General features: G+C 42.9%; 1 protein-coding gene and 1 non-coding gene across 2 annotated transcripts; one reads left to right on the top strand and one right to left on the bottom strand.

Moving 5' to 3' along the window:
• Nucleotides 1-3,415: 3,415 nt before the first annotated feature.
• LOC133916644 (pentatricopeptide repeat-containing protein At3g22690-like) lies at nt 3,416-7,043 on the top strand. The gene is made up of 2 exons (XM_062360411.1): nt 3,416-6,165; nt 6,647-7,043. Exon 1 carries the CDS (start codon nt 3,474-3,476, stop codon nt 5,469-5,471), a length of 1,998 nt encoding a protein of 665 aa, XP_062216395.1. The 5' UTR covers nt 3,416-3,473; the 3' UTR covers nt 5,472-6,165; nt 6,647-7,043.
• A 359-nt stretch (nt 7,044-7,402) lies between these two features.
• On the bottom strand, nt 7,403-7,476 carry TRNAI-AAU (transfer RNA isoleucine (anticodon AAU)). The gene has a single exon. It is a non-coding gene; the product is annotated as a tRNA-Ile (tRNA).
• Nucleotides 7,477-12,139: the final 4,663 nt, after the last annotated feature.

The following is a 12,139-nucleotide window of genomic DNA, read 5'->3' as shown; positions in this document are numbered from 1 at the left end:
CAGCAGTGCTTGCATTAGACTATCTCTAACCATATTCCCTTCATTTCGTTCCCTTCCCGATTCCCTTCCCCGTTCTCATTCCCTTTATTTTCTCTCATCTCCAACAGCTTCCCTTCGAGGGGAATCACGAAGGGAATGGAGAGAGAATCCCGTCCTGAAGAGAATGACTCTGGGAATCTCGTCGTGAAGGGAACCGTGAAGGGAAACCGTTGGGAGCGCTGAAGGAAACGGGAATCCCTTCACGACGGGAATCTGCCCGTGAAGGGATTCCCTTGGGCTTGGTCTTACATGAACATATCAATTCTTTAGCCTTTCATTGTTACAACCTAGCTATGACTAGCTCGCGCGGCAATTTGCAGCGGGCTTCCTTCTAGTTAAAACAAAAGCCAAGTTCTCTCATAATTGAAACAAAATTGGGAATGTTAACAAGCCTACATCTGATCTAGCACTAGGAGCTAGGTCTGATCAGGTCATGACCCAAAAGCATGACCGGAGCTAGTATCAGTCAAGGTTTCAAAATTCGATTCAAGACCAAATACCAAGCCCTAGCGATTTCTTCGATATTCACGGTTTTTGACAGTAATTCGGTAGAAATAGGTCGAATTTTGTCAAATGTTTATTTTTTTTTTGAATTTTGAATTTGAACTTAACCGAAAACTGATCAATTTCTGAATGCGAACCGCATCGAATTGATCGGTAACCATGAATATCGAGTGGTTACCGACGTATTTTGAAACCCTGATATCAGTATTCCCTAGGCGCAAATCTGCCGCCACTGGAGAAGATCACCAAAGGCAGTAGACAAGCTTGCCCAATCTTCAAATCTATCCTAGATCCTCTGCAGTGGTTGAGAACTTTATGTTATGAGCTTACCTGAGCAAATATGGAGCAGGCTAGCTTAGGCTAGTACTGTCCAAATAGGTCGTGTCTACTGGATCGGCCCGAGACACGACCCAGGCACGGCACGACCTAAGCCGAGCTGGATCGGATCGGCACGGCACAAAGCCACAGGCTATGCCTGGGCCGTTCGTGCGGAACGGCAGGCTGGCACGAGCACGGCTCAGCCCAGATCGGCACGGGTACGGCTCGGCCCAACATGCTTCGGCCTAGCTAGGTTTGGTCTGGCACGTCTCGAAGAATATGTTGTACTTTTTTTTCCTTCTAATAGAAATATTGTTAACAAGGTAACTAATCAATCAAGCTCATTTTTATCTATTTTCTATAATTTTTTATTTTTTAAATCTTATAGCTATTTTTTTAAAAAAAAAAAACTATTTTCGGAGTGCTGCTGGACCGGCCAGGCTAGCTGTGCACCGTGCTCAGCTAGGCCAGCTGTGCACCGTGCTCAGCTAGGCCAGTTGTGCCGCCAAGTCGAGTCGTGCTGTTGGGCAGCTACCATGCCAAGCCGGGTCAATCCGAGTAGGGTTGCGGCCCAACACGTCACGGTGGCTGACGAGCCATGCTATGGGCCGAGGGTGCGGCACGCGGGCCGACACGGTACAACCCGTTACAGTAAATGGGCATATCAGGCCGTGCCATAGCCGGGTCGTGTCCTACTGGCCTGACAGGTGGACAGCACTAGCTTAGGTCAAACCTGAGAACTCTGCCTAAGACCGAACTTGACAAGGCTATCGGGCCTCTAATTTTCAGTCGGGTCAGCTCAGGCTTGGGCTGGGGCTCGACTGGGCTGCCCGGTGATTTACTCTGCGAAAAAAAATTACAAACCAATATATCAGGCTAGACTTGGGTTAGGCCCAATATATTTCAGTTCTACTCAGGCCTAATCCGAAGTGTATACCAAACCTGTTTTCATGGCCTAATTGGGTTAGATTTCAAGGTCGAGAAAGGGTTTTGGGCTCGAGTTAGACTGGCCTAAGCAGATCTACGGTTTCCCGTATTTTTTATTTATATATTTTTATTTTTTAATATTTATAAAAATGCATGCACATCTAGATTATCATCGCCTATTGGAAGGGTGACAGCAAGGTGTCGTCTATCCAACGAGCGACACCTTGTGAGACCCATAACGCAATGATCAGAAATTAAATACCTTAACCAACGTGATGTCTATGTTAACATGTCGCCTACCAACGGGTGACACATTTGATGTCATCCGTTGGCGGCGCGACAAGTCTGTGCTGGGGACATTGAAAAAAGTATCGTTTGTTGCATACACACAGGTCTTGTTGCATGCATGCTTATGATTATTGCGGGCCCCATTATGATTACCAAAAATGCTAGTTTTTCGGGCTCTTGAAAAGCATGCATGTGATTAACAAAAGCGATAAGAACCATTGTGAGCATATTGTGTTGATACATTTTTCAACAGACGACACCTTTTTCAATAGGTTTTGTGGGTGTAAAGGTGTCGTCCGTTGGTTGAACGTCATATCAACGTGGATATTATATCGATTAGAGTATTTAATTTCTGATTGTTGCGCCGTGAGTCTCATAAGGTGTCACTCGTTGGATGAGCGGTATCTACGGTAGCTTAGAAGTGTAATATATTAAAATTAATGTGCATTTTTTAAATATTAAACAATAAAAATATATAAATAAAAAATCCCGGTTTCCCCTGTCTATCATCTATCGCGCGTGTAAAAGGTAGACCGCAAATCACACAACGATGTGGCGTGACCTGATTAGTCAGGGTGGGGATAGGTGGGTGGAAATTTAAGGTGCGATTGAATTTTAATCTTCAAAATCATTCTTTTTCTCCCAAACCATGTGTTTTTTTTCGAAAACCGTTTGAATCATTATATTGTTAACAATTAATGCAGAAAACTAAATCCAATATGAATGTATTTAATATTGTTTGAATGTGTAAAAAAGCAGAAATTCCGCTATATTGTTTCAACATTTCTAATATATTGTTTTAATAACTCACACATAAATTCTAAAGTAGTTTTTAAAATTATAATTATTTTTCCTAAATTGTTCAATCAATTTTTAAAAAGATTGAGTGCATACAAAAGTTGTTTCAACGAATCACTTTTTAGATGCTGAACTTGTATATTCCAAAGCTGTTGAGTTCACAACGGTTGAATCTGGTCTATTAAATTATAAATCGTTTAATTTGCACAAGTGTGCCCTGCATGATGCAGCACCTTTGCTCCTCTTTCCCGCCATCCAAACGCACAAGCAAACCATTAGGCATGAACAATGTTAAGTATTTATAGCTAGTGCTTAAGTAAAGGGAGTGCACATATATAAAAATTATAATTTTCAATACAAATAAAGATTAAAGATGTTTAAATGTAGTTAATTTTTTTGTTAGCACTAATATAAATAATGGTGTTTAAGTAAGTATTGTGTCTTCCTTCTAAGCACATGTGCTACCGTACTTTAACGCAAGCCAGATCTACAGTGGAGTTTAGGATTTGGACACCAACTCAAGTACTCATAAGTAACAATCCCAACCGCTAGCCGCATCCACTAACTGCTGAGCTCCCAGACCCAACGCCGATGCAGCCATGCGTTACCTCTACTTCCGCCCCAACGCAAGCCCGCCCCGGCCTCACCGCCACCACCTCGATGCCTGCGCCTCGCGTGCCCACCTGGCAGAGCTCCACGGCCGGCTCGTCCGCGCCCATCTCGCCCCCGACGCCGCCGTTACCGGCCGGCTCGTCGCCCTCCTCGCATCCCCCGTGGCGGGCCACGACATGCGCTACGCGCGCAGGGTTTTCGACCGAATGGCGCAGCCGAACGCGCCCGTATGGAACAGCATGATCAGAGGGTACTCCAACCGCGGCGCGCCTGCGGACGCGCTGGCGACGTTCAGGGCCATGCTTCGGAGAGGCGTCTCCCCTGATGGTTACACGATGGCCGCTGCTGTGTCAGCGAGTGCTGCTCTTGCTGGCTGGGAGTGGCGGGTGACCGGGGACGTGGTGCATGCAATGGTTCGGAAGATTGGGTATGCGTCAGACCTGTTCGTCATGTCGGGTCTTGTGAATTTGTATGGCACGTTTAGAAGTGCCAAGGACGCAAAGAAGGTTTTCGAGGAAATGCGCGAGAAAGATGTGGTGTCTTGGACGTTGATGATCTCAGCTTTTGCACACTGTGGTCTGTGGGATGACGCCTTCAGGTTTCTATCTGATATGCAAGCAGAAGGGATTCCTCCTAACAAAGTCACGATAATAAGTTTGCTTTCTGCTTGTGGGCAAGGGCGGGCTGTTGACGAAGGCCGGTGGGTGTATGGTCAGCTTGGCAAATTTGGCATTGAGGCTGATGTGGATATAATAAATGCACTCATAAGCATGTATGCAAAATGTGGATGCATTTCTGATGCTTTGGAAGCATTTCGGGTCATGCCTGAAAGAAATACTAAATCATGGAACACTTTGATTGATGGGTATGTGCAAAATCAGAAGCAAAAAGAAGCACTAGGAATGTTTGAACAGATGATATCAAATGGCGTAACTCCAGATGCAGTAACACTTGTAAGTGTCTTATCAGCATGCGCTCAGCTTGGTGATCTTCAGCAAGGGAGGGACATCCATAATTACATAAAAAATCATGGGATCCATTGTGATACCATCCTTACAAATTCTTTGATTAACATGTATTCCAAATGTGGAAATATGGCAGCAGCTGAAGTGGTTTTCCAGACTATGAAACAAAGGGATGTTGTTTCATGGACAACTATGGTTTGCAGTTATGTCCAGGGACGTCAATTTACAGCAGCCTTTGACTTTTTTGAAGAGATGAAGGCTGGACAAGTTGTCGCAAATGAAATGGCACTGGTTAGTCTACTTTCTGCTTGTTCACAGCTTGGAGCACTTGATAAAGGGAGGGAGATACATTCTTATATAGAAGAGAATAATGTAAGAAGAGATGTATGCCTAGAAAGTGCCCTGTTGGATATGTATGCAAAATGTGGCTGCGTTGACATGGCTGTTGAAATATTTAGTAAAATTCAGCATAAGCAAACCCTCGCATGGAATTCTATGGTTGGAGGTTTTTCAAGCAATGGACATGGAAAAGAAGCAGTCCACCTCTTCGACCAAATGCTGAAGTTAGGAGAGCCCAAACCTGATGGTATTACCTTTAAGGCAGTCCTTGCTGCCTGTGCTCATGTAGGAATGGTTAATGAGGGGCTAAAGTACTTTCATTCCATGTCTAGCTTTGCTATTGCCCCTGATATTGAGCACTATGGTTGTATAGTAGACCTCCTAAGTAGAGCTGGGCTGCTAGAAGAAGCATTTGAGTTCATCAAGAAGATGCCAATAGAGTCTAATCCTGTAATTTGGGGATCACTTCTTTCAGCATGTAGATTCCATCACAAAACGGATTTAGGGAAGAGAATCGGACAGCACATAATTAAATTAGCTCCTAATGATGTGGGAGCACATGTGCTAATTTCGAACTTACATGCTGAAGAAGGTCAGTGGGATGATGTACAGCAAATAAGAGGGCTGATGGAAAGCAAGTGTATAGAGAAGTCACCTGGTCACAGCTCCATCCAAGTCTAAATCTAAACCTTCATTATGTAGTTTAGCGTGAATATGCGATCTGTTCTGACAGGAGGAATGCCAAGCAGTGCATTTTCTGTTTTATAAGACATCAGGCATGACAGGTCAATCTCCGTTGCCTTGTGGACATGTGTTTTGGGGTTAACACTGCCTAAAGCTTTGTATACAGCACTTCTTTCAATAGATCCATACTCACACTCAGTGATTGCTCAAGCTCAGCTAAACTTGTCCATGGTAGCATGCCTTGGATAATGTTCATGTGTGTATTTGAAGTTGTGACAAGAACCGAAGGCGTGTAAAATATGCCCATTTACTATTTTCGTATGCGACATAGAACTTACCCGTTGTTCAGTTCCTAGATAAGCAACCATCTGGGTTCTGGATTTTTTTTTATGTACCTATTATTGTGCTCCCTAAGCTCTGATCTTCTGTGTGTTCTAGTCATGCCTATACTATTGAAGAATCATGTTTTATTCCTGAATTTTTGTACCTTTAATTTGTTAAAACTATTCATTTCTCCTGTTCTAAATAAATAACAATTTACATTTTTAACTATTGCACTGTTCATGCAGTTGGCATTCTTCCAGCTAACAAGTCCAAATAAATAATGATGCTGAAATTAGAGGCACAAGCCCTTGTCTGTACTTCATAATTTCAGCATTGGCATTCTTCCATTCTCAAAGCTGCACATATGGTAAGATATTTACATTTTTGTCATCAATTTCCAAGTTGTTGATAATGAATCCGAAATGTAAGTGAGTTTTCATTTTGGGATTGAATTATCAGTTTTTCATATTGCTGGAAAATACAGTTCTTTAGCTTTTAGAAGGTTGAAGGCAAAGATCCATGGAGAGCTATATATGGGTCAATTAACCTCACATCTTTTCTGCAAACATCTCTAATGTTTGAAAATATGTGAAGAAATTAAAAGGAATGGACCCCACTAAACATACATATTGGACAAATAACCACATAAATTTCATAAGCTTCATTTCATTTTTCCCCCAGAAGACAAATTTTGCATTTGGAACATCTCTAGAAATAAACGATCAGACTATTGAAGTATATGTTGTATTCTTTTAGAATGCGAAATGGTACCATATGGCCCTGATTGAAACTTGAAAAACAGACCATGTACTTCTTAGTGATTGTTCATCTACCATGGTGGATCGCAGGTGAACCAGCGCCAGAAGAGAATCCCAAGTAAGCAGCTGGAGTTACTGAATTGTGCATGCTGGCAACTAAACAATAATTTCGAATGCACGAGGAACACAGCCTTAATTGTCTTAATCGGCTCAATCAGCAGATGTCTGTATCCCTTGTACAGAATGCAAATTGTTGCATTCTGCATTCGTGTCCCTAGTGTCTGTGGCTGTAAGTTATGTCTGTATCTGTGCAGTGAAAAGGTTGCTGAAGGAAGAACCAAAAACAGGGGTTAGGGGTAAGGAAGGTATGAGCGCTAGCAAATGGAGTTCATGGCTTCTACGTGACTACGCTATTAGTAGAATCACTCCTAATCTGTGGTCTGATGCAGCACTGTTCATATAGTCAAATGCTCATGTCATAGGTCCAGGGTCGTCTCCGTGCCGTCTATTTAGCCACAGATGATGCAACTTTTCGAGTGAGAAGACAAACTAGCGCTGCGGGCTGACCGTTACTGAGCCTTTCTGTGGCATCTTTGCTAGCTTAGTGATGATTGATCCCGATGTGATGACCAGTTTTCGTACTTGTAAGATGTAAACAGGCCCTTAGTCAGCATTCAGTTTTCCTTCATAAATTTGATTAGCAAAAGAAAAATCATTCAAAGTGTTGAAGTTGAAGTCATTTTGACATCCTTGAAGCCCAGCAAAAATATTCAGGTTTACTTTGAACATGTGCCACAACGGGCTCATCAACAATGATGAAAAAAACAGTAACAAAAACGAAATATATGGCCCATGCAGGTCTCGAACCTGCGACCTTCGCGTTATTAGCACGACGCTCTAACCAACTGAGCTAATAGGCCATTGTGATAGACGTTCGAATTTATTTCATAAAAAACGTTTCTCGTCTGGCACGCGGCACGCAGCCCGATTGAACAGATCTAATTTGGCAGAGCCCAGCCCTTTTCTATTCCCAAATAACTGATCTCACGGCTTCAGGTGGCATCCCCGGACCGGACCCCGGCCACTCTTGGTGATTCCCTTCGTTGTACGCACGCACGCAACCAAAAAACACCGGCCGCGACCGGTGGGCGACGTCTTCGGTCAGGACTCGGGAGAGGCCGGAGCAACCGCGCGTAGCGTATGCTTAGTACCACGCTACTGCTAGTGCTAGCTCGGCTCAGCTAGCCGGCCCCTGCCCGAGTACGTGCGGGGCAGAGGCAGAGGCAGCGCCAGCGCGCACCACGCACCTCACGCCGCGAGCCGGAAAGGCTGTACACGCCTGTACGTGCCCGTGGTCCGCGCCGCGCGCGTCAGAGTGGGGGAAGAGAGGCCCCGCCTTGCCTGTTGCGTGCCAGCCACCCGTCCGCCATGCGCCGGGGAGCGGAGCGCCGCTCGCGTCGATGGGCACGTGAACGCGGTGGTCACTGGTCCGCTCCCTGCTTGTTATGCCTCGGCTATAGCAAGCAGGGGTGACAATCGGTGAACTTGGTAACCAATTTTTTTGGCTGTGTGCATATGTGTTATATAGAAATTGAAAATATATTTTATTTATTTGCATCATTTTGATACGACGATAAGAGTCAGTAAAAAAAAATAACCACCTTCAATCAATAACATATTTTAAGACTGCATTATTTTGGTTTAATTAACTAAAAAAGATTGATAGGTATTCTTAAGTTTATCAATTAGCACCCCTGGTAGTAAGCTTTCCCACGGTGCTACTTACTGTTTGATATGGTTTGGTCACCACAAACGAGTCAAAAACATGTCGACAGCTACGTACAGTTGGAGTGCATGCGTATCTTAACATGACTTTACCCATCGGGGTTTGCCTCATGATTTTACGATCACCGCTCTGTACACTTACAAAAGGCTGCACCCACTCCCGAACGCGTATGGATTACGAAGCATCTAATCCTTCCCTAACGTGCAGTGGCAGACACGACGAAGTCGTGAAGGGGTTGATCTTATTTCTTCTACTCTTTCACGTCATCTCCTGATCCGCCGCTGCTGACTGCAACCACACCGTAACTGTGCCCATTGCTAGTGTGAAATCAGAGAGATGCTCTGCCGCTGCAATTGTAAAGGCATCTCTAATAGTTAGAGATAACTATTATCTTTTAGCTAAGAGAGTATATTTTTTAATTTAATGATTAGCATGATTTTATATATCTCGCAGATAAGAGAAAGATAAGTATTAGCTTTTAAAGAGAAGAGATAAAAAGTTAATACTTTTAAGTCACTTCAGTAACTTTCTCCTCCATAAAGTATAAGAAATTGTAAATGACAAGACTTGTATAAAATTTAAAAAATATACTTTCTCAAAAAAATAATAGATATCTATAATCATTAAAGATATCCTAACAAGTCTGCATAGCCAAACGTGAGACACTGGTGCGCTTCGTACCTCCACGCATCAAAATTTGATTACTAGTACTACGTCGTAACTGCACTAACAAAGTTACAAAGTACTATAGTACATCTGAGAGCTTTTGCGAAACCAGTACTCAGTCCGCATTGAGAAACCCACTGCCCTGTTGTTTAATTTACGTGGTTACAGAACAACAGACCGATTTTAGCTTGTAGCGCACGGCCGCAAGCATCATTTGTACAAACAAAATCAGCAGTGATTCGACGCAGACAGATTACGTTATTGAATCAGGTGGCTAATATTTTAGTGCAACCAATGAACAGTAGCATGGCACAGGCAGGCCTGAAAATATCCCTACTAGGATATATTTAGTAGAACTCTTTCTAATTTAATTTTTTTTAGAATGAGTGATTATTTAAGAAAATAGGTTTTTAAGATAAACTTTATGAAGAAAATGAGTCATGAAAAGTGAATACGAAGAAAATGAGTCGTGGAAAGTGAATCAGCGAAACTACTTTTTTCAGCTCTCATGATCTAATTTATTTCATAAAATTACTCACACGAATTTCAATCTAGAAACTAAAAAACCAAAAATTATTATTTACTCGAAAAATTGCTTTGCGAACTCTGTCAAATAGATATCAACTTTCTATATGAATAAAATTTGGAATTGAGGGAATGGAACCATATGTAGCCCATCAGTCATCAAGAAAGGTATAGTTCCCGCATGAAAAGGGAAACACGTCTTGTTTAAGTTCAGAAAACAGGGGTGCAGGGCACTGCAGTTTTATTTTGCTTTTTTGACAGAGGCGGTGCTCATATATGGTTGTCAGTTGACGTTGTCACCAGCTGAGGAATGCCTCTGCAATTGCCGCTAGGCTATGAAAACATATTATTGCGATCGTAGAAGTCTTTAAACAAATGCCCTTCCCCTCCACTTCTTCCTCGTAACAATCGGCTTGAGAAAGCTCTGCCCATCCCTGATCCCTCTCGCCTGCATCCTGCTGCGCTTCATTTCTCGCCAGGCCACGCAGGCAACAAAGAGACGAGAATACTGACGGGCATTCGGTCTAACAACCACAATGCGAGGGCAGTGATATTTTTTTTTCGGAATTGCTAGTTATGTATGATTTCTAACCTTCCGATCATTATCGAGATTCGTGCTCGGCCACGTCCTGCTCTATCTCACGTGAAGTCATGCAGGCTCCATGAACTTTAGCAGCATGGGTGTCCTGTTAGGGTTCATGGTTAGAGGTGTTCGTCGAGGTTATCGGTGACCCTAGGACATAGAGAGAAGGCCGTGGAAATAGGCTGGCCCAGTGGTGGTGACGGGTGGTGGGCGAGGCGTTGCTGAACGTGATGGCAGAGGACCTACGGTGGGCAAGGTTGGCACCAAGGCGAGTACTCGACAAGGTTGTCATGGAGGCGATGGATCCAGCAATTTCCGTCACCGGAGACAAGGTAGAAGGGCGGAGCATGGGCGTCTTGTCAGAGAGGAGGAAGACAGTGGTGCAAGGGGTAGGGTGGCTTAGGGAGGACGGAGAGTGGAGGAGGGCCGATGGGCCTCGCTAGCGTTGGCCGGTGGGGCACGCAGTGGGGAAACAGAGGAAGGAGACAGGTGCGTAATTGGGAGTCGGAATGAGATTTTGAAGACTATGGGTCTGATTGGTTGCCCAGCAACCTGGTCTCACGAATATATATAATCTCAGATAGAAGCATGTTTGGTTGTCCGTATATACTATTCCAGCTAGCCTAGTTGATGCAAATGTACGCTCGCAGCCTGACCTGATGGATGCAGGCTCCTACATCCGCTCATGCAGTCAAACCCACTTGTCATTGTCACAAAATCGTCTTCATACTAACAACCAATCACACTCTCAACTCTTGCATCTACTTATGCGTCATCAGATTCGATCAATCAAATATAATCCTATATCAACTTGTCCAGACAGATACAACCAACCTACTGGGATCGTGATCGTAACATAGTAAATAGTACTCATAATTATAAGCATAATAATTGTTCATCTCTAGTTATTACATTAGGTGAATGGTGATATTTATAGGCACAACTCAACCACTCCCATCGTCATTATATTTGTACCTCTTATTCACAGGAATATTCCTTCTAACACTAGAAAATATCCTAGAATATTCCTTAGATATTATGGCCATTACCTACTATAAGAAACCGTCCAAATAGTATTCTAATCAATCATTAAATCGATCATTTACTTAATCACAACTTCAATGATTAATCAAAATACCGCTTTGGTAGTTTTGATACTTGTTTTGTGCTCAAAATCGGAACACATGTCTTTCCAACATATTACATCATAACAAAACTTAACAAAGAGTGAGTAATTTAATTATATTACAAGTTTTTAAGCATCCGTAATTTTTTACAATTTATAGCAAAAGAGAGTTACGAGGAGACTAAAACTAATCAACTCCTAAACAAAAGAGAACTATGTAGTAGAAGCTAAAACTATAAACAACAAAAGGAGGATAGAGCTATATGCCATTAGGCTACAGCTACATCACAAAAGCACGACATTCAATTAGTTGCCTACTCATGACCGCCACCACCCTCGGTGGGCATGAAGTAGCGAAATAACAGCTCCTCCTCGCGCGGTAGCACCTGAAAGAGCAGCGTGAGTACGAAGTTATTCACAAGACTTAATTTATAGTAGGTACTTATAGATAATCCGACTCTAAGAATTATGAATTGGGATGTTAGTAAGAATATGACCACATGGTTAAGTAAATTTATATACAAGAGTAAAATTTGACAAAAAATATGTGTAAGCACCTAGACTTAACCACACAACTATCTAATCTATAACTATCAATTGAACATATATATATATAAGGAATTATAGTAATAATATATGTAAAGAACCATCTCAACTCGTCAACCACCTCAAACCAAGCTCGTAACTCAACGACTTCTGCAAATGAACAAAATCATGCTCATGACCAAGAGCACGGAATTCCAAAATATTTTTACACCTTGCAGGGGTACAACTTTACCCGTAAGACCCAAGGACCATACGGCTAGAGTGACCACACAGGTCCACCTAAGGGGTACTCGTGCCAACCTTTCCCAATAAGTCCTAACCATTTGAATCAGGCATTGCTCAGTACGGAGC

The sequence above is a fragment of the Phragmites australis genome, chromosome 1 (assembly GCF_958298935.1).
Source record: "Phragmites australis chromosome 1, lpPhrAust1.1, whole genome shotgun sequence".
NCBI classification, from domain to species: Eukaryota; Viridiplantae; Streptophyta; class Magnoliopsida; order Poales; family Poaceae; genus Phragmites; species Phragmites australis.
The sequence above is the reverse complement of the archived record's forward strand: the minus strand, read 5'-3'. Positions and strand labels throughout refer to the sequence as shown.

Bases quoted from the DNA above. Each gene is read 5' to 3' on its own strand.
- LOC133916644 (XM_062360411.1), top strand. From the start codon at position 3,474: ATGCGTTACCTCTACTTCCGCCCCAACGCAAGCCCGCCCCGGCCTCAC.